This window comes from Tachypleus tridentatus, chromosome 12, assembly GCF_004210375.1.
Source record: "Tachypleus tridentatus isolate NWPU-2018 chromosome 12, ASM421037v1, whole genome shotgun sequence".
Lineage (NCBI taxonomy): Eukaryota > Metazoa > Arthropoda > Merostomata > Xiphosura > Limulidae > Tachypleus > Tachypleus tridentatus.
The window spans coordinates 40,748,083-40,772,450 of NC_134836.1; the positions used below are offsets into that span (position 1 = coordinate 40,748,083).

At 34.7% G+C, this 24,368-nt stretch overlaps 1 protein-coding gene across 1 annotated transcript in view; it reads right to left on the minus strand.

The window, feature by feature from the left end:
• Positions 1-24,368, minus strand: part of LOC143233096 (neuropilin and tolloid-like protein 1) — a 180,524-nt gene that overhangs the window by 37,429 nt on the left and 118,727 nt on the right. The window contains exons 4-5 of the mRNA XM_076468993.1: positions 3,690-3,851; positions 1,016-1,270 (exon numbers count right to left, since the gene is read on the minus strand). Coding sequence (XP_076325108.1) covers positions 1,016-1,270; positions 3,690-3,851 — 417 coding nt within the window. The remainder of the gene's footprint in view (positions 1-1,015; positions 1,271-3,689; positions 3,852-24,368) is intronic.

Below are 24,368 nucleotides of genomic sequence, written 5' to 3' on the forward strand. Positions count from 1 at the left end.
TTTAAGCGGTTTTTGTTGAATAATTTTACACACGTGTAGAACATAAAACGAGATTTTTAACTGTAAATTGAAAACAATCTATCAGTGTACCAGTTTTGAAAAAGAGAACCCATAAAAGTTAAATAAGTTTTTCTATCAAATAAAGTTTCCGTACTTTTAATGCAAAGACAAAAAAATAGGAAGAAAGTTAAAGTTGGAAATATTATGTCTCAGGCGAGATATTTCTCAATGAATTGCCTTTAAAGCTTCGTATGTGAAGTAAAAGTCCAGTAGAACACATATTCTGAAAATATGTGTTAGTTTGGGTTTCTAAAGTCTGAGATCAGAGAAGTTGGGGAATCTATCAACTTACACCCTGTTAATAACACACAGCGTGTCCTTAGCTGCGTGATACACTAGTGTCTTAATTTTCTTTAATTAAAACAAGCTAAAAATTGAAATTAACCTTCGTCACGTCTCACAAATTTTGGAAGGGTTACGGTACCATAAAAGTTAAAATACAGCACGAACCCCAAGGAAATACGTTTCGTTTATCACTAACTAAACACTATAATTAAAGATAGCTTTGAACACATGTAACGTTATCGTTACATAGGCCTACTTTTAATCGAAAGTCAAAACAGTATGGTGTAGCAATTTCAAAGTTCGTTCACAGTGATTTTCCCGCGCCGTCAGCAGTCACAAAAGTGATAAAAAAGTTTTGTAGTAATGAATTATGTCATCTATAGGAGGTAGTTCTGTAACAATGGAATTTAAACTCAGCCTGAGCTCAGTTATTGCTAATTATTCTGAGCCTAAGCATGCAGTCCAATTTCTGGATAAAGATTTTCGCTATTATCTTTAATTAAAAAACAGCTTCTTTAAAATTAATGTTTCTTGCTAGCTATTTAATTACTAGCCATCATGGTTTTCAGTGTTAACGGTATAACTTATTTTTTTTTATAGAAGTTAGAAGTCCAAGCTTGCTTGTAATTATTTTAACAGGAAGTTTAATTTCGCCTAATTAAGAACTTACTTTTTATTGAAACAAATTTGTAAATAGCTCTAAAGCCCACATATTCTATACTATCGTCAGATGAGAATTTCAGCCATAGACGATGATCTTTTGAGCGAAGCAGTGGTGGAAAGTTAGCGCCGCAGAAACGTCCAAGCAAATCGGAATATCCTTGGGGACCGTTTCTTATTTCCAGATAGTCGTATTCACAGTTGTTGGCTTCTTCTAAATGGAAGTTGTCTCGAAAATCTAGTTCGATACGATAACCGTAGGGTGCTAACGAAAACAAAACGCAAATCCCGTGTTATTATCAACAGAAACACTGTACCTAATATCATATCATTTGATTTAACTCTATTCGTTTTGGAAGAAAGAAAAATGCTTTGATCTGATGCGATAAAAGAAAATAGTAAAGATGTTTAGAGAGTAAACAAGATACCAAACAAAGTTAAAACGTTGAAGATATAATACTATAACACATATATCTTATTTGAAATGTTTGTGATTGATAAATCAGATTTAGTAACACGTTATTCGTAGGTACCATTAGCGAGAAATTTATATTGAAGCGTAGTTTGTGCACTTAGATCTACAACTACAAGTGTAGCCTGTAGCAAACGTTAAGCAAGAAACAAATTAATTTGTCATTGTTCATGGACTGCATCTCGCTTGTTTGTTTGAAATTAAGCACAAAGCTACAAAATGGGTTATCTGTGCTTTACCCACCACAGGTATCGAAACCCGATTTCTAGCGGTATGAGTCCACAGATATACTACTGGGCCACTGGGGGGCTGTATCTCGCATTATTTACACTAAATAATATAAATGAATACGTCCATTGATAAAATACGTTATTACAACAAACTTGGAAAGTTTATTTTAAAAAAGTTTCAAACTAAGATTTTTATTACTTTACGTAAATTAGAGAAGAGAGCAGACACAAAAAGATTTGTTTTTCTTTGTGTACCTGAGAGGCAATGACAGTAGGTTGTTTTATATTTGGTTCATGTTCTACAAAGCACATCTATTAATATGTCATCTCTAATGTTATTCTAAAGCCAAGCTCTTTGTGTCTGATCTAAATTACTTTCAATGTTTTTGTACCTATTTCCATAAGTGCTTAGAAAATCTTAATTAGTAGTTTTCAAACAGTTTTTCTTGCCTAAAGGTAATCATTGGTAGAGAAAAGGTGTTTGATTTATAGACGGTATAGAAGAGACATAAGGCTAATTAATGCTGAACATACGACATTCTGTATACTTGACCATTTTTTTTAGGCCAGAGCTAACACAAAGAAACAAAATGTACGTTTACCTAATATCTATTTTTAGATTGACAAAGCAAAAGAGAGCAATTTATGCAGCTAAACTGATTTCCTATTTTAACTATTGTGTTGTTAATCATGGGTAAAATGTTATGTTACAATAAACCATGACATTCATAGCCACATCTAAAACATTTCAAACATGTTTCATTGCTACATCGTTTACTTTACATTTACAAGTTAAATGTTTCGTGTTGCTTCTCATGGTCAACTGTATGGGACAGCGACCTGGTCACATTTTACTGTCAATCAATCATTTGACAACCTTGACATTTTACTGGCGGAGTATTGATATAACCTTTGGTACATTTTACTACCGCACCAGTACATTTTTCCGTCTGCAAATAATTTTGTTCTCAAAATAAAACATTTCATAGCACAGTGCAATACTTTATTCTTACAAATTACCATGAACCAATAAATTATCACATTAAACCTGACTACAAATAAATTAAATAATAAAATAATTAAATAAGTTGCTGGTGAAAAAGTCTATTATGTACAGCATATAGTATATTATATACACTATCATTTATGTTTCCACTGGTAGAAATTTTATAAAGAAATTTTTGTGTTCAAGGTTCTATGACATGATAATAGTTGTTTTTATAATATTCCGATATAATCTAATTTATACACATGCTCCTGGTCGCACCAAACATGTTCGCCCTTTCAGCCGTGAGGGCGTTATAAGTGACGAACAATTCCACTATTCGTTGGTAAAAGAGTAGCCCAAGAGCTGGCGGTGGGTGGTGATGACTAGCTGCCTTCCCTCTTGTCTTACACTGCTAAATTAGGGACGACTAGCGCAGATAACCCTCGAGTAGCTTTGCGCGAAATTAAAAAAAAATTCTACAGATGCAGAAAACATTAAAATGAAATAACGAATTTCTGCATCCATTTACTAGCAGTAAAATGTCATAAAACCCATGGATCCAGACCTCGAAAGTAGTGCTAAGGGTTTATTTCTGTCTGATCAAAACAACCCTAACCTTTTTAGAACTGCTCAACCTTTTTGGATCTACACCGAGATGCTGAGCTGGATCGTATGATAAGTATTAAACTGCATTTGTTATGAGTTGGATGCGGCTATTTTAGCTCATATTGTGGAACAGTTTTATCCAACTTCAAAGAAAAAATAGCTCTAACCATAAAAAGTGCATTTTATTATTTTATAAAATATCTATGCCCATTCATTATTTTAATTAGATATGGAAATTGTAATATAACAGAGCTCATATTTAAACCTTTTGTGTGTGTTTTTTGTGACATTCGTCCTAACTGATGAAATTCATACTCACAATTAAAGTGGCCGTCTTATCCAACCTTCTCTCAGAAGTTATCTTGAATATCATAACAAAAACATTCACCTGTTATTTCTTTAATGCAGACGGTGTTATTTGGATACTTTCGTGGGTAATTAGGTGAATAGAACTCTTTTCTCTCTGAATTACCAACAGTGAAGTTAAAACACACCCTCGCCTGGTCAGTTTCGTTCATCTGGACAGAATGGAATCCTGAAACGTTTTTGGCTGAAAATGAAACAAAACGTTTATAACAGTTTGTGAGTAGCAACCAGTAACTACCTTGTTTTACTTTCTGGCTCTGTTTTATTATTAATATATTTTGTTTTTTTCTTAATTTAAACATTAATATTGTCTTTGACCATTCTAGATGACTCAAGACATAGCTCAAGAAAGCGCTTAGTTGTAATTATAGTTTTAAAATAACATATTATTTTGTTTAAATTTAATATATACGAGATCTTTAACCAAAGAAAGACTAAAGTAATTTATTTGGAAATTTTCTTTTAACTTTTTACAAAACAATAGCAAATTTTAATCACTAAGTGTACAACCTCACTTTATTACTTTGCAAAAAAAAGACAGAAATTGGTATTTCAGCAATATCGTTAAACACGTTTCAAACTGTAACGTGTTAATAAATGAACTTTAACAATGAAGCTTTAAATCTACGGTAAACGAATTAACTATAGATATATTAAACGTATATACAAGTCTTTTAGGTGTGTTTTTTCACATTGTTTATTCATTTACAATGATGAAGAAAGAACAAACATTTATAAGGTTATTTTGTACTTTTATGAAATTTTGTTTTCATAGAAGCACTTTATACGACAGGAAATTCTTTTTAGGTGAGTGTCTTCACATTGAAGAAGTGTGGCAGTATAATAATTTAACACTGGACGCCCTCAACATAAGTTGATTAATTTGTGCTTGGCTGCGTCTACAACAATGTCCTAATATCGCCCCCACACAAAAAAATCTCTGCTTCCAAATATTTAATAAAAGTTAACTTATAGTGAAAATAAACTAAAATATTAACTATATTACTGTTATTGCATCAACATATTAGACTAAGTTTGTCTTTCAATATAAATAATTACTTAGATATGATACTAGAATCAACCTGATTGCTACTTGATATATATATATATATATATATACGGCCCCCAGTAGCTCAGCGGTATGTCTGTGGACTTACAACGCTAAAATCCGGGTTTCGATACCCGTGGTAGACAGAACACAGATAGCCCATTGTGTAGCTTTGTGCTTAATTCAAAACAACAATATATATATATATATAAATAAACTGTTATTTTTCTGTTACCACACAATATTAGACAGTTGTGGGAAGGTGACTGCTCACTAAAGTAAAGAATTGATTGAAATAAAAATAAAAAGAAAGAAAGAAAAACAAAAAATATGAAAAGAAACTAACTGTCTACAGACAGCGGAGGGTGACATAGATATGGGACGTTGTGGGCTTCAGCACCCACATCTCGCTCTCCTAATTTATTTTATTTTCTATTTCTAATTCTATATCTATTGCTATTCTTTATTTATTACGTGAGACTGGCGAATGGAGGGTAAGATTGATAGAAGGTGTATCCCCACCGCTATGTGGGTCCTATCATGAGTCACCCGCAAAACCTAGGGTACGTTTTATAATCCAACATTATAACTTGTACCCTGGAATCTTTCCAGTTGGTGCAGCGTTTTTTGTTTAATTTATTTTTGGTTCGGTTTTTTTTTAAAGTTATAACAAATTATATAATTAGTCAGAGGTTTGGATTTGCTGTATTTACCGCAGTTCTTCCTTATGGTTTTGCTTATATTACTATTTAACTTCATTAAAATATAACTATTTTCACTGTTACCACACAATATTAATAATTATACAGGTGTGATACTGGAGTGAGCTTGATTACTACTTGATGCATATATAACGCGTTTTTTTACATTCAACAAAACATGCTGTATGTTAAGAATGTTTAATAGTGAAGTACAAAACAAGTTGTCCCGGTTGTGACTTCGTGATTAGGTTGTCTGGACTGTAAATCGGAGGGTTTATGTTCACGTTTTCTTGCTGCAAAAACAACAAAAACTCTCCTTGGAGCTGTTTGGTTCGCATAAGAGAGGCAGATAAATCTCATTTTTTGGTCAGATGAGAGTAACCTTGGTGTTAGAAGTGGGTGCTAATTAACTCTTCCCTCTAGTCTATCAGTTTATAATCAGGGACGGTGTGAAAACCTGGTTTTGCGCGAAATTCGAAAGGAAAACAAAGAAAATAAAAACGTATCGAAACGTTAACTGATAGACTCCTACGTAGTTCACTAAATTATTTCGCGAAAAATTGGCTAAAGAATGATCTACTATGTAAACTCGATCGTTTCTGCATACATGATATAAATAGTCCTAAGTACCTCTCCCCTATCAGGCCCGGCATGGCTAGGTGGTTGAGACACTCGAACTCGTAATCTGAACGTTACGGGTGTGAATGCCCGTCACGCCAAACATGTTCGCCCTTTTAGTCGTGGGGGCGTTATAATGTGACGATCAATCTCGCTATTTGTTGGTAAAATAGTATCACAAGAGTTGGCGGTGGGTGGTGACGACTAGCTGCCTTCCCTCTACTCTTACACTGCTAAATTAGGGACGACTAGCGCAGATAGCCCTCGTGTAGCTTTGCGCGATATTCAAAACAAACAAACAAACCTTGCAGTGTGAGTGCGAAAACATATCACCGTGCCATTGGGAGGCTATTTGGAACTAAAACAATCATTCTAGAATATTTCCATTCAAACAAAAAGGTCCGTATTCATTGTTTAAAATGTTGTAATTCGAGAAGCAAAATGATCATTCTTGAGCCAATATTGAAAAGTTCATATTAATTAATGCATTCCTGTGGCTGCTTGCAGGATCCGCAAGTACAGATTCTATGTTTTCTTTTGAGATATACACAAGCTAACTTGACCTGAATTCTACAGAAGCTAAGTGGAACACAAGTTGTGCACTTAGCTCTTAAAAGACCTTGGAATTACTTACCATTAGTTCCCGTCAATTCTCTTGAATATTCGAAAAATACCGGTTCATTTTTGAGAATCATCTATTTTCACACAGTTTTGCTGCTTTTCAGACCATGTCAAAATCCTATAGAATGACCTTACTGATACCATAGCCAAATTAGCTTCCATTTGAGACACTAGTGTTCTGCCTACTCTTTACATGGGTTATCAGTCTTTCATGAAGACAAAGGTTTGTGCCAGATAGTTGTTTGTGTTTGGAATTTCGTGTAAAGCTACTAGAGGGTTTGTCGTTTATAATTTACAAGCGATTAACTGAAGAGAAGGCAGCTAGTCAATATCATCTATTGACAACTCTTGAACTACACTTTTACCAATGAATAGTGGGATGGATCGTATATTATAACGTCCCAAGGGCCGAAAGGGCGAGCATGTTCGACGACGAAATTCAGACCTGCAACTCACGGAATGGGAATCGAGCCACCAGGCCAAAGGTTTTAGCTTCAGTTGAGGTTACCCATCTAAAACCGTGACCATGAATTGAGATATATACAGATCCTTAGCTTATATGTATGTTTTTGTGTCCATTTATAAGTGATGAGAGAGGATGAATTACGATAACCAGGATCCAACTGATTTTTAAACATGCGATCAAGAGATTTAAATAATTGTTCTATAAAGTACTTTCATGCTGTCACTATACTATTTTGTGGTGGCATTAGTGTAGATGTATTCTCCTTTGGAGGCTTAGCGGTGAATTTGAACTTCTGTAGATTTACGCTAAATTAAGAACAAACACTTCAGTTTTTAAATATGCCATTGTTAATGATTCAGCTTTGTTTTACTTTTCTATAGGAGTACTTGGCCTTTTTAAAAATATTTGACATTTTAACAATACACATCAAAGACACCTGTTTTATTTTTATTTTGACATTTTTATTTCACCTCTTATTTCTATACTGACTACTTTAACCCTTTCGGCGCTGAATAACAACTTTGAATGTTTGGCATGGCGCTGAATATATATGTTTCAACTAATTACGGTATCTATCAGTACTAAAGCATGATATCTCAGTAATAACTCAACAAAAGTCCCTGAAATATTCAGTGATTGTACCCAATACTATGTATGTTAAATTCAATATATAAGAATAGCAGGAAAAAAGGAAGGTCGTCTGTCGCGCTGAGACTTCAAGTGGACTGCGGTCGCCAACCGTGCCGAAAGAGTTAAAGACAAAAACAAAGATAAAAATTATAAAATAATCAATAGATAGACATAGATATCTAATATAAATTTGCGCCATACGACACAAGTACGTCACCCGCTAGTACGGCGGTATGTCTATGGATTTACAATGCTAAAATCAGGGGTTCGATTCCCCTCGGTGGGTTCAGCAGACAGCTCGATGTGGCTTTGCTATAAGAAAAACAAATGAACGAACATAAACACTTGCACTCATGTCGTTTCTTCCAAGGAACTTTTAAGCAAACCAACTCGAACAATGACCGACTACTTTTTCTCAATTACTTCTGTCGCTGTTATTCCCACGTTGATTAACGACTACAACACAGTTTCGTGTGTTGATGTAATACTTTAAAAGTTTATTTATTCACAAATCGATTACAGAATATGGCACACCTTCTCGTGCTGCTATAACACTTCACAGTTTCTTCCATTTACAGGTCGGTTAATGAATATAATATAGGTTCGAGTGTTGTTATAACACCTCACAGTTTTCATTCCAATGATTCTTTCGTAAAGCATACACTGTTCGTGTTCAATAATAAGAGTGAATATGAAAATTCAGTTTTATTAGTTTTTCTTTTTATTCAGAATAATTATTCTCTTTCTCTATATATATATATATTGTTTTATGGATATTGTATAAGCTTATTAAAATTAACTTTGAATAAATTGTGTGATCTGTATGGTTCTGATTATAGTTCGTTTACACATGAACGTATATTACAGAGCGATTCTCTGATGGTAATCTAAGTATTCTCACAGAGGTTAAACAGTTTTAAATCTAAAAATTAAATTGCATTTCTTCAACGTTTTCCTTGCGAGTGACTAGTGAAGGAAAAATTATCATTCCTGAAGTATCAGTGAACATTCTACAATATGTAAAAGTTTAAAGGGACATCCTTCAAAATGTATACGACATCAGTAAGAAATTAGTATAGTGGAACTGGTTATAATAATGTCTGAATATCAGTAAGAAATTAGTATAGTGGAACTGATTATAATAATGTCTGAATATCAGTAAGAAATTAGTACACTGGAACTGGTTATAATAATGTCTGAATATCAGTAAGAAATTAGTACAGCGGAACTGGTTATAATAATGTCTGAATATCAGTAAGAAATTAGTATTGTGGAACTGGTTATAATAATGTCTGAATATCAGTAAGAAATTAGTATAATGGAACTGATTATAATAATGTCTGAATATCAGTAAGAAATTAGTATAGTGGAACTGATTATAATAATGTCTGAATATCAGTAAGAAATTAGTATAGTGGAACTGGTTATAATAATGTCTGAATATCAGTAAGAAATTAGTATAGTGGAACAGATTTTAATAATGTCTGAATATCTAGTAAGCTTGTTTGTTTTGAGTTTCGCGCAAAGCTTTACGAGAACTATCTACGCTAGGCGTCACTGATTTAGCAGTGTAAGACTAGAGAGATAGAGACTAGTCATCACCACTCACCGCCAACTCTTGGGCTACTCTTTTATCAAAGAATAGTAGAATTTGCCGTCACATTACGCCCCTACAGCTGAAAAGGCGTTCATGCTTGATGTGACGGGGACTCAAACCCGCGACCCTCATATTACGAGTCGAGCACCTCCATTACGGGCTATCCATTACGCAGGTATGTGCGTGCTCCAGAAACAAAACTCGAATCACCATGACTGGTTTATTCCCATTAAAGATTAAAAACTCCATCACGAAGCTTATTTCATTCGAGCCCTAGATTGCGTTCAGAAAATGACAAAGAATCATGACGGAAGCTGGCGTGGTCGAAGACATTTACATTTATTTAAACATGTATTTTCTAGTTGATTTGAACAATAATTTTGCAGAATAACATTAAATTAGCTGCATTATTTACAATTATTATTTTTAATTTCGATCTATGCAAGTAGCTTACTTTGGTCAGAAATTACTGATATTTTGTTAGCCTATACATTGCTGATTTAGACTTATGTTCGATTTAGATTGACACACAATAAACATCTACTAGAAAGAAATAGTCATGCACCGTAACTTTGGTTGAGATTGCACTAATTTGTCTAAATTAGCTCTTAACAAGTGATTTTATTTTTTATTGTCAAGGAGATAGATGCACAATGTAGTATCCGTGCTCTGTCAACCGTAAATATCAAAACCCGAATTTTTAGCATTTTAAAGTCCTCAAGCTTATCGCTAAGCCATCGCGAGCTTCAACAGAAAAATTGTGCACTACAAGGTGGTGTATAAAAATGACATTCTCGTAGCTGGATACAAAAAAATATACATGACAAGGTTTGATTTCAATATTCATTGGTGGAAATTATTGCAACTGAATACTTTGTAACGAATCAGCGACACTTTCATTTTTTTGTTCTTTCATTCTTTACGTTTATTTTAAACTTTTAAGGAAAATTTTGTCTTACAATATAGAAAATATGTTTTGTTTGTTTGTTTTGGAATTTCGCACAAAGCTACTAGAGAGCTATCTGTGCTAACCGTCCCTAATATAGAAGTGTAAGACTAGAGGGAAGGCAACTAGTCATCATCACCCACCGCCAACTCTTGGGCTACTCTTTTACCAACGAATAGTGGGATTGATCGTCACCATATAACGCCCCCACGGCTGAAAGGACGAGCATATTTGGTGCTACCGGGATTTAAACCCGCGACCCTCAGATTACGAGTCGAACGCCTTAACCCACCTGGCCATGCTGGGCAGAAAATGTGCAGAGAAACAGAAGGATAATGGGAGAATGTAATTTTCAAAACACGTTCAACGAGAATTTTCTGAACTATTTCTACACCAAGTTGCTTGGGAACCCATAATTGGTTACAGAGTTTCTAATTAAGTTCAAAAACCCATCAATATTGTAATTAAACACATTAATTACTTCTAGAGTCGTATATGTATTTTACATAGAAAATAAGGTATTTCACTTAATTTCCTGGTTTATTCCCTTGCTTATACTAAGTGTTTCGACAATAAAAAAAATCAATATCATGTGGACAGTATAAAAAGTCATTGATTTGAGGGTTAATAATCGCGTAGATTCTTTGGAAAAATACCAAATAGTTTTGTTAACAATGAAAAATGCCAACCGATAACTTTACTACATGACATTTTTGTAGGTACATTGTTCGAAAAAAAATGAATAAAAGCTGCCATTAGAGCAGTGTGGAACTTCACTTCATTAACATCTCTGATATCGACATATGAAAATTCATTCATAATAAAACATTTATACCGGGTTTATAATTCTCTAATAATAATCCCCTTACTACAGATCTAAAGACTGCAGAAGAAGACGTAATTATAGTTAAGTACGTTGCAGAAGGCTTAAAAATAGAGCAGTTTGAAGCATTATGTTTCTTTCGTCTACCAAAAAAAGAACTTAATGGAACTACAACTTCTATTTACATGTAGTTTGAGTATAAACCTATACCTGGAGGGAGATATATATAACCAGTGAACTTGCTGTTAGTGTATGAAAATACATATGAAAAAAATTGTTGGAAGAAACAACACTAGGTAGCGCAGCAAAATTCAAGCATGCGTGAATTTGGTCGTTCGTATTCTTATAAAAGCATCTATATACATTTTCAGAGAAGAAAAAATATAAGCCAATCTTGAATCGCTATAGTAGATTCTTCCAATGATGTTTTCATTTCCAAGTCTAAAGTAGATGGAACTTTAAAGGTCAACTGACCAGTGACCCTAAGCTGCACGAAATACGATAAAAACGGGTGGAACAATGTTGTTAAGCCATCTTTCTAGAGATTATATTATTAACCATTTACCACGTGCACTTTCGGTTCTGACAACTGACCCTCATAGCAACTGTTAACTAGTGGTGCTGACGGTCCAAGAAACAAGTTTAATATTCTTTTGTTACCATTTAATATATATCCAAGCATTCAGACACCGATAACACTAGAAAAAAATGAAAGTCGTTACTACATGACCACTTTGCCACTTTTGTACCTTTAAAAAACTAGTAGTAGTTTAACTGAAGCTGAAACCAATATGTTGTGAACAAACACACACGAAAACATTATTTTCGTCTCTCTTCTTTTTTGTCAATAAATGACAAAAATTTACAATAAACTCAAACCTCAAATTAACTACTTGGTTTTATACCTTTCCCTACCAATTGAGTCACATACTCTAACGTGTTGAACAGTTTGATGTTTTTGTGTTTTGAAACATTCAGTGTGAAGAGCCAATCAGAAAAATAGTTTTCAAACCAAACTAAGTACCAGAGTTGACTTTATGTATTTTAGTGAGAAAGGAAAGAATACGCGTGAGCAACATAAAAAAAAATCACGTGACTTTCAGATGTCATTGTCAGCCACGTAACAGTTTTTGGTATGATTTCATATCTCTCCAACTGATAAAGGTCAGTATAGTCAGCATTAATAGGTTACTTTCCACGTTTCTTACAAAGATTTAACAGGGGACTACTAAATATAACTTCCAAAACTGGCGTACCTGACATAACATACTACAGTAAGGAACCTTGTAGTCTTTTAAGGCTGTCTTTGCACGAACACCTTCAAGAAAACTAATTTATTCACATCACTTTATTCTTTTTTAGAAAATAGTATATTTCCCCCTTAAACTCTTGTAAAGTACCTGCTCCCACTATTGCTTATGACCATTTATTCTACAAACCAATTACATTTTTGGAAAAATAAAACAGAGACTAGCCTGTCCTTTCCAAGTTTTAAATTTAGATCCTCTTCTGCTGTTATCTTCAAAACACAGTCCTCAATAAATCAGAAACCTTTATCCCATTATTTTGTGGATAATCTTGTAAGGTACAATAAGGTCTTCTATTACACTTCTTTTCTCGGTATAAGCAATTTGAAAGATCTTAAGCTAGCTCTAAAAGATAACACTTTCATTCATGAAATCATCATAGTAGCAATTCTCTGGTTTCTTTCTTAAATAAGGAGATAAATATTCTGCATTATATTTCAAATGACGACTAACCAATTATTTGTATAAAGAATTAACTGCCTCGTAATCATGATCTCTATACACCTTAAAAGTCTAATAACTTTATTTCTAACATCAGAAAACTGAATCGAGTAACTAAACCAGCATGATGCCAAGATCCAAGATCATTTTCTTCAGTTACGCTATTGAGCCTATGCAGATTACACGTGTGATCCAAATTATTGCCTCGCACTTACTATGAATTACAATTAATTAATAAAATATCTGTCTAACTTACTGATGCAAGTGATTCTTTGAAACCTCAACGTTAAAAATATTCAAGAATTTAAGGTGAACAAACTTTATGTCCATTTAATGTAAACAAACTTATGTCCATTTAACGTAAACAAACTTTATGACCATTTAATGTAAACAAACTTTATGTCCATTTAATGTAAACAAACTCTATGTCCATTTAATGTAAACAAACTTCATTTTTAATGTAAACAAACTTTATGTCCATTTAATGTAAACAAACTCTATGTCCATTTAACTAAACAAACTTTATTTTCATTTAATGTAAACAAACTTTATGTCCATTTAACGTAAACAAACTTTATGTCCATTTAATGTAAACAAACTTTATGTCCATTTAATATAAACAAACTTTATGTCCATTTAATGTAAACAAACTTTATGTCCATTTAATGTAAACAAACTTTATGTCCCTGTGAATATCAACATCTCAGCAACAGAGAGAAAATCGGCGTCTTTTTGTGTTAGAGGGCACGTGATTTGACCGGTAGATAAGGCACATTTAAACAAAGCTTTTTAAAGTACTTAAAAACTAACAAAACCCTGATTAAAAATATGTAGGCAGCCAAGAATCATCTTAACTTTGTTTAGCTGACAGAGGAATTTACCGAAGTTTGACTGATTCGACTGCGCTTTTCTGTCTCTTTGTTGATTAAGCTTGATTTCATAAAATTTATTCATTTGAACGATGAAGCGTGAGATTAATTTATAGTATGGAGTGTGGATGGTAGTATATTTGTTTGTAGTTAAGTACAAAGCTACATAGTAGGTTATTTGTGCACAAAAACCTGGCTTCTAGTGTTGTAAGTCCGTAAACAAACCGCTGGGTCTATTGGGGGATAGATGGTAGTCATTGCCCAGTCTGTTTGGACGAGTTATACGCTAGTGATGAAATAGCACTACTTGACAAACTGAAAACACACTGAAATATATACAAAAGAGACTGCTCCGGGTCTGAAGTTTTGATACATATTACATTCAGATACAGTAAATATTTAACTAAATGTACTTGTGCAAGGTCCCTGAAAGTATCCTGTTTCAAGAATAAATAAAACCAAAATTAAGAGTAAGAAAATTTCATTCCATGCTTTTGAAGTTCACGTGTCATGCTATGTTGTAGACTACAGAGTGTGTAATGCTTCTCATGATTCACGGCATGCGCACATTTTGCTGACGTCACGATAGTAAAAACTGCAAGGTTAAGAGTCCTTTATGTAACGTCATTTTAGTGTCTTCTGACTTACTGACAGACAGACAATACACTTCTGTACGAGGGCTGTTCAAAAAATACGCGGACTCTTTGAATTGCGCGGCTCCAGCTGGTTCCAGGAGAATCCGCTTGCTGTCGCTAGGTTCGCACAGATCAGCTGATTACGACGCCATTTCCCTATTGCAGATATCTTCATTTGTGTATTAGCTACGCGGTTTTAAGTGAAGTGCGATTTTTTCGTTTGGCAGATTTCAGAATGAATGACCTGAAGGAGCAACGACTTGCTGTGAAATTTTGTTAAACTTGGAAAATCTGCGACTAAAACTTTTGCTATGCTTAACACGGCTTACGGTGATGTTGCTATGAAGCGTATGGCATGTTTCAAGTGGCATGAACGTCTTAAGGATAGTCGAGAGTCCATTGAAGATGATGAGCGTCCTGGACGTCCTTCCACGTCAACTGACGACCCACATGTCGACAAAATTAACACCCTGGTGCGAGCAAATCGACGTCTGACTGTCAGGGTGCTTGCTGAAGAGTGTGGAATATCAGTTGGATCTTGTTACGAGATTTTGACCGAAAAATTGAAGATGCACCGCGTTGCTGCGAAATTCAGCCCTCAGAACTCGTGAGTTTTTGGCCAAACACTCGATCACTGTTCTTCCCCACCCCCCTACTCACCTGACATTGCTCCTTGCGATTTTTTCTTGTTCCCCAAACTCAAAAGACCCTTGAAAGGAAGAAGATTTGAGACGATTCCCGAGATTAAGGCAAATGCGACGAAGTAGCTGGAGGACATTACAAAAGAATCGTACCAGGACTGTTTCAACAAGTGGAAACACCGTTGGGATAAGTGTGTGCGTTGGGGAGGAGAGTATTTTGAAGGGGTCCCAGACCTGTAACTTCTAAATAAAGTACATTTTGTTTTATGACGTCAATCCGCGTATTTTTTTAACAGACCTCGTACATTAATACGAGTGGTTAAAACAGGTGTCCTCTTCCATGTGGTGTTTTGTCCCTTTACGGTGAAATAAAATTATATTTAGATATGCGATAAAGGAAAAGGAATGGCTATGCTTGAATTCAAATGGTTATTTCCTAACTCTCCTAATATACAGTGAAAACTTCTATAAATCGTGCAGGAAATATACAGCACTCGGAACGTTCACATACAGCAAATTAACCATCACAGTATTCAATATACACATGTTTAATTAATTTTAACATATAACTCTAGTGTATTAATACTCAAGAAATGATAAGACCAAAGCAGTGTTGTCTGTAACTTGATACAGAGGTTTACATATTTATTCCTACTTCACTCTAAGGCGGTAAATGTTTAAACAATTGAATTTTATTGTGGTCCAGTGCAGTAGTTTGTGGAATTTGGAATGTTTTTCTTTTTATAAGGAAAACAACGCAGTTAAAAAAAGCAAAACTCCTCAAACAACAGTGTTCCATAATTAATTCCAAAACGAATTTCCAAGGTTCATTTGTTTTTTATATGTACTCGTGTCATTACACTAGCATATCAGATTAGGTTTTATATAACGAAATTAGTTATTTTTAGTTATTTTGAATTTCGCGTAAAGCTACTTGAGGGCTATCTGCGCTAGCCTTCCCAAATTTAGCAGTGTAAGACTAGAGGGAAGGCAGCTAGTCATCACCACCCACCGCCAGCTCTTGGGCTACTCTTTTATCAACGAATAGTGGGATTCACCATATATTATAACGCCCTCACGCCTGAAAGGGCGAGCATATTTGGTGCGACCGGGATTCGAATCCACGACCCTCGGATTACGAGTCGAACGCCTTAATACACTTGGCCATGCCGGGCCTATACCGAGATGAACAGAGCTAAGTCATGCAAGATTAAGAATTTACTTACAATGTGTGATGAATAACGTTAGTTCTAGCATGATCTGAAACAACACAGTTTTCAAAAGCCATTATACTTTATGATTTGGACTAATTCATACATCCCTCAAGATCTGTTATAATTAAATAATGTAATATAATGAATTCTGGTTGTGACACTGGAAGAACATTTAGACCAACTGAAGCGATAACTGAAGATTACTAACTGCACACAAGATTCTGTAAAACCACTACTTCACTGGTTGCATTAAAATCAGAGAAAAAAATAGTAAACGGAGTAGCAATATACTGGAACAACAGAACATGAGTCACATTGCTAAGGACCGTGTAAAACAAACTTAGGATGGAAGTCGTGGCCTGGCATGGTCAGGGGATTAAGGCGTGCGACTCGTAATCTAAGCTAGCCGTCCCTAATTTAGCAGTGTAAGACTAGAGGGAAGGCAGCTAGTCATCACCACCCACCGCCAACTCTTTGGCTACTCTTTATCAACGAATAGTGGGATTGACCGTCACATTATAATATACCACGGCTGAAAGGGCGGACATGTTTGGTGTGACGGGGATTCGAACACGCGAGCCTCGGATTACGTCACGTGCCTTAACCACCTGGCCATGCCGGGCCCCGTCTTGAAAGATATAACATAGGTCTAACTATTTGGATTATTATGGAGTAGGAACAAGATTAGACAAATTATAAATTAATTATTTTCTACTATACCTCTAGAATTAGCCGTAACCTTATAACCTCACTCCTGTATAGTTATATTATAAATCAGTACTTTGTTTCTTTCACATGTGATTTTCGTGATTTCACTGACAGCTGTAGAAGTAAACTCAATGTATCTCTGTATAAAACAGCGATGTTCTGACGAGCATAATCAATCAGATTAATGCACTTAGTAACGTTATTGTTAAAAACATTAACGTGATGAAATGTTTTAGAAGTAAAGGTATCGGCTACTTTCCAACATCTAGGTAAAGAGATGACTTTAGGAAAGTCGGAGATGTACTTGCCACCTACACGGAAGTCTGACAGAATAACCTAGATTTGCCAATGAGGAACTGGCCTTCCTAGAGTCCAATCTGATTACTTAACAGAATATGAAAAGAAATTGGATGGTTTGAGAATTAGTAGTGATTCTATTAAGAATGATCAGGAAAAACAGTTCAAGAAATGAATAGACGATCAGAGACATTAATGATATATATATCTGTTTCTTGTGAAAATGAGAAACAGGAAGTCATAGTAAAATTCAACGAAGAGAAATTATGAGACAAATGACTATGAGGAAAATTGAAATGAGACAACATATATCTTCTAGTGATTTTAACTTGTATCAGCTTAGGAGGATGTTAATACAGCTCACAGCTTTTACACAGGCACTTAACTTGATCTCCTTATAGAGTTCTATCGTTATTTCTGGCTCATTATTGGATATAAGTTCGTTTTAATTACTGGACGACGATCTTCGCATTGGGAGCCGTCCTTCCTCTTTTAGGTAGTTGTAATCAGCTAGCAGTGTAGAACATAATAGTTGTTTATTGAAGGTGCACTCAGTGGTGTTAATTATCAGATCCTTGTGAAGTATTTCAATATTCTTGTGATTAAGATGCTTTGTAGGGTTCGTAGCCTCTTCCCGAATAGTTACCGTTCCTGAACGTAATATTTTCTTTAACATTTTGCAACATAACAAAGAAAGTTTTCATGTTCGTGTCCTTTTTACTAGACCAAAAGAAAGCTTTTAAATGCGTGAGTCATTATGACTTCCTTCATAAAATGTATTAGTTGTACTTTACAGAAATATCAGACCTACTGTGAATACAAACGACCATGCTGATCAAATTTTTGAATTTGACTAGCGGGGTTATACAATGCTGTATCTGTTCATCTACGTTATATATTCTTATAATTGAATATTTTCTCTTCTCCACGAATGATAGTTTTCCTTCCACACGTTCCATTATGCATTGCGGGAGGATACCTGTCCAAAGTAAGATGAGAGGTTATGGTCAGTATAGGGCTGTCAATATTCAGTGTCATTTACGCCATCGATCCGCCTCTTCCTGAGCCGCCCTCTTACTTTGAATACAGTTATTTTCGGATTATGTGCACGTGCCGCTGGACCTTTGCATTTCTTATCTTTTCTTAAGCACATCATCTCTCAGGTGATGATTTTATGTTTACTAATAGTCTATAAATGATATCAGTAACACAGAGTTGATGCAAAGATGGTTTAATTTGCACTTCATTTCCATCGGGTTAATGATAATATTATGACTGTTGGATGTCATGTCCAGATTAACTTCGGTGTTCAGCTTGCTGATGACGTTAGTTTAACATTTACTACTGAAAATTATATTCGTCATAGTTTAAGAATGCTGCAATGTATCTGTAAAGCCAATGAAGCCAAAATAGCTATACAGAAAAACTAATTATTTTTGGATAAATAGAAATCTTAGTGACTTAAACTGGACCGAGAGCCATATCACTGTTCTAGAAACATAATTTGGTTTAACAAATACAATAAAATATAATCAGGAACTATAAGTTTAAAGAAAACCGAGAAAATACAATTCGTAAAGTGAATTGAATATTATAAATTTTTATATTTAGGACGGATCGCCTTTCCCCACTCTAAAGTAGATGTAATTACTATCCATATAATTATTTTATATGGGTTTTATGAGTAAGTAACCAAAAGGAACAAATCATCAGACTATGCTTCCTCACCACTCAAGGAAGACTCCATGATTTTAAGCCCCACAACTAGTATCCCTCCTCACAAAGCTTATATGTAAATCTTAAGTTTAGAATATACCTGCTTCCTGGTTTATATTTACACTGTGAGTTTTAATTCTAAGTACTTAATGAAGAACAGAAAACCCTGAAAAGCTAGGTGTAGATGAATAGCTTTCTTAGATTAATTGTTAACTGAATACAGCGCTATTATTATAAAACAGGTACATTTACCTATATGTCACATCAATAAATTATGTGCTGTTTTACCGCTCGAAATCATTCCTTATAACGGATTTAGAAAAAGTAACCCCAGATGAATGACAAAGTTCAATACGTACAGAAAACTGAAAATTGAAAGTGGAAAAACAACTTGAATGTGAAACAGCTCATAAAGTTATAAGCACCAAATGTACCAAAGTCTGTTCTTTTCGTTTTCAACAAAACATGTATTTATTGACTGCATACGTGTAAACGTTCATAGAAAAGATAGTTTCTAGGTTTTTGAATACTAAACCTTTCAGCTACAATACTGTGTCATTTAATATTATTTTTACTAAACATATATTTTCCTGTTCTGTTTTTCTGAGCGAAAACAGGTTCCAAAGTGATATATAAATATAAAATAGAATGTTTTCCAGGACACACGATTAGAATGATAACTAGCACTAGGATAAAGTTATTATACTGCATACACTGACTAAAGAGTCAAAATTTTAAGAAAAGATGAATCCTGAGTGGATTGTGTTTCTAAGAACATTGTGAAACGTTAAAAGATATAATGTACCGAGTGTGTTTGATTTTGTTTTGTAGACGTAACAACTAGTTAATCGAGAGAGGGAGGAGATTGGTCTGTAGAATATAAACTACTATTGGAGACAAACATCTAGTAGAATGTGTTAAAACTATAGACTTAGTTTACACAGGCGCTGGAACAAATGGTAAAAGACCCATAATAGCACAGACTTTGTGTACAACAAGCTGGTGATGTATTCGAAATGTGATCGAGAAAATTTGAATAATAATTTGTCTATTTTTCTATCTCCCTTAGAGCATAATTATGTGTTTTAGTTTTTAAGTTAATATAATACTGTGAAAGAGTGTTACAACAGTGTTTTATTCGTTCTATTCTTTTGGTAATCGTTTCTTATTTACTGTCGCATTTGGTACTGAAGTGGGACATGTATCTAACTCGCTATCAGAACATAGTTTGGGCATAGGGCAAAAGTCTGTTAGTTTCAAATCCATATGTAGTAATCCTGTTGCCGGCAAAGAGAGATCAAGTTTACTCTTGACATCTTCAGCATTCGATTCACTCGTTGTTGTTTGTCTTCTTTCACCGTCCACGTTCAGTTTATTTTTTACCTAACATATCTTAAACCAGTGTTTTGGTGATAGTTTTAGATGCCTGTTAGATATCATTATACCTTCATACCATACAAGTTCTAGTTAGCTTTAAAGTGAATCCTAAGGCTCGCAAAGCCCTTATAATATCTACATAGAGGCCCATGAAAATTAAACGTTCGTACTTGTTTCGAACATCTGTATTGTGTTCATCGAGGGGAATCGAAACCCAAATTTTAGCGTAGTATTAATTTATATTGGGACAATCGCCTCGCATAGTTTTTTCTTTAATATTATGTACATGAAAATATTTCAGAAACTATGTAAAAATAGATACACATAATTTAGAATTATTATAATGTGTAAGTGTCTTTGATAGTTGTTACGCCGAGCAGCTAACTCTTTGAAATTATGGTATGTTGATTATATATGCTTATGGATGTATATAAGTAGGCCTGGCATGGCCTAACGCGTTAAGGCGTGCGCTTCGTAATCTGAGGGTCGCGGGTTCGCGCCCGAGTGGCGCCAAACATGCTCCCCCTCCCAGCCGTGGGGGCGTTATAATGTGACGGTCAATCCCACTTTTCGTCGGTAAAAGAGTAGCCCAAGAGTTGGCGGTGGGTGGTGATGACTAGCTGCCTTCCCTCTAGTCTTACACTGCAAAATTAGGGACGGCTAGCATAGCTAGCCCTCGAGTAGCTTTGTGCAAAATTCCAAAACAAACATGTATATAAGTATAATTAATTACTAATCATATATTAGTGTATTCACAAGAAAAAGGTTAAATAAATAGATGGTATTCCAATTAAAGGAGATATAAAAATTATTAAGAAAAAATTAAAAATGCGTCATTACAGGCTTCTTTCTAATTATACAGGTTAGAAACCTTGATTTCAATAATGCAGCCTATCTAACACATGATAACAATGTATGTGTAGCGGAAAAATGTATGCACTAGGTGGTATAAGTGGACGATGCTGTGTTCTTTCGTCAAATAGAAGTTTAATTAACAAATTTAATGGGCTGGATTCGAAGTAACCTGCTTGTTTATTAAGTACTTTTCCTGTCATAAGATTTAATGAAGAAACAGTGACGTGATCAGTCTGTTACTGAAGATTAATGCACAGAAATGTTTTTGTAATCAGTGAAAAATGTTTGAAGGAAGAAAATAAATAGAGAAAAATTATCTCCTCCGAAATTTTGTTAGTAATTAAATACAAAGCTACACAATCTGTGCTCTACTCACCACGAAACGCTGTATTAATAGTGTTGTATGTCCGAAGAAGTACCACTGTGTCGCTAGGGAAAGGGGGGCTAAAATTTGGATGGAGGAAGATAGGAGCTGAAGGCAAGTAGCCTCCTTTGGTTACGTCTACGCAAGTGGTTCGCTCCTCTGGTTACGTCCATGAAAGTGGATTGCGCATATTATTGACAGTAATAAAAATGATCTTTATTATTATTATTGGAACAGCGTGATTTAAATGAAGAAATGTTATATTTACATTTGAGATATAAGGTAAATCAATACAGCTATGATGCTAAAAATATGGTTACGATACCCGTAGAGGATACAACACAGATAGCCCATAGTGTAGCTTTGTGATTTACTACAAGCAATTAAACCCTATACTTTGGCCATCACCTAAGAGAAACTACTGTACGGCTTCTGTTGTCTTCCACGAAAAGTGGGATGGAATGTAAAGGACTTCTTTTCTGTACCATGATGTATATAGACATATTTTTAAAAAAATGCACAGAAGGTGGAAGACAAAGTTTAAGAAAAAACTAACAACAACAAAATGCTAGATACAATGATGATTAAGGCCAAGTGGTTAGGGATCACAATTCGTAACCTGAGTGTCATGGGTTCGAAACCCCGTAAAATCAAATATGGTCGCTCTTACAGCTGTGGGAGCGTTATTATGTGAAGGTTAATCCTACTATTCGTTGGTAAAAGAGTATCCAAAATAGCTTGCGGTTTGTGGTAATGACTAGCTGTTTTCCCTCTAGTCTTACACTGCTAAATTCGTATATATGGAACATATTTTTTATATTACTAAGACACATTTCTTATATCACTAAGAAAAGACAACAAAAGGGGAAGGTGCGAAGCATCGTTTGAAGTGTGCCGTCATGCTGGTGAACCAATGATGTAAGTGAAAGTCAAATATTTACCGTATAAGAAGTAATAGCGGGAAAAGTAAGAAAATTTCAATCGAAAAAATTTTCCGTTTAAACCAAATGGAGAACTTGAATATGAATAAAACATCGTTCTTTGCGTTCGCATAAATAACGGTGTGTACATCTGTAATGTGACAAGCATTATTTGTCCTCTGAAAAGTGTCTTGAGGCTGGTAGGTGAAGACTTCGATTTAATATGTGTCGTCTTTGCTCATGAAATCTCTCACTGATTTTTCGACCAGTTTCAACAACTTATAACAAGTTCCAAAGGTCACAAACAATGCAATATTTAACAGATTCTGAAAAAGTATCTCAAACTAATTCTAACGTCAAAAATAAAAATTTTGTTTTTCTCCTACAATGGCCATCCTGAATTAAGACTTTAGGTGTCTCATTCCTAACATAACTTCTTTCGAGTATATTTCAAGTATAGTTACCATATATATGGTTTAGATATGAATGACGTGCAATGTGAAATGAAAAACAAATAATGTAACACGCGTTCTTTAGCGCTACACCCTTGTGCAAATTAATTGAAACAAATGGTCATTTTACAATATTTTCAGCATGGCGGCCGGTGTAGGCTCGCTGGACCCGCTGATTTCCTTTAATAGCCATTTTTTCACACAGACGGCGTCATTAGCTGTGTTTTGCAGTACGGTCAATCTATTTTTGGGATAAGTTACGAAATTTTGAGGAATATTACGTCATTCGAAATTGCGTTAGAAGAGCAAGAAGACCAGTCAAAAAACAACCTCTTACCAGCTCAATGAAGAAGAAACGGTATCAATGGGGTCTGAAATACAAGAACTGGACGCAAGAGCAATGGAGAAAGGTGTTATTCAGTGACTAGATTCATTTCTTTGTACAGGGTCAAAGAAGTCTGCATGTTCGCAGATCTCCAGGTGAGAAACTCGAGAATCTCACATCAATCAATCGTAAAACATCCCTTGAAGAAGATGTTTTGGGGCTGTTTCAGCTACTATGGCGTCAGAGGCTTACATATCATAGAAGGTGTGATAAGAGGATCATTGTAAGTCAAAGTTTTGCAGAGAAGAGTCGTTCCAGAATTGAAAAAGATATTTCCAGATGGATCTGGCATTTTTCAGCAAGATCTGACTCCGTACCACACATCGAAACTTGTGAAGAATTTTATGACTACAACGCGAATAAAGGTGCTGGACTGGCCTGGAAATTCTCCGGACTTAAATCCTATTGAATGTCTTTGGGCAATTTGTAAAGAAAGACTTCGGGGAAAAGAATGTACTACGAAAGATAAGCTAATTGAAGCCATAATTGAGGTGTGGTACCGCGATCCAAAATTTAGTAAATATTGCAGTCAACTCGTGGACTCGATACCAAAGCTGATTAATGATCTTTTGAAAAATAAAGACGGTCATGTCATGTATTAATTTGTGAGTAATTTTTGGATTCTCAAAAATAAAACGCAAAAAATTGAAAAACATCGTAATTTTCCGTCTTGTTTCAATTAATTTGCACAAGGGTGTAGGCACCATATACTAAAGATTATTGTAACATGCTTAACTTAATCTACAAAAGCTCTTTTAAGATGCTTAATAAATAATTATCATTAAGACAGAATGTTTTGTTTTTGTTTGCAACAAAAACATTCTCTAAGTTTAGGTTTCAAGGTTCTATCTATTGCTTGAATTTAGATTTATTTGGAACAAAATATTTAAGAAAGAAATTTTTTTTATATTATCGAACGTTCCAAATTTATATTGATAAATGAATGTTTTTGTGAGACACGTTGTCAAAAAATGCAATGTGCTTTGGAAGTCGTTTACGCTTGCTTAACACTTTATGTGTTTCAAAGATATGGTACGTCATCGAAAACTAAGCATTGGGGTTATCAATTG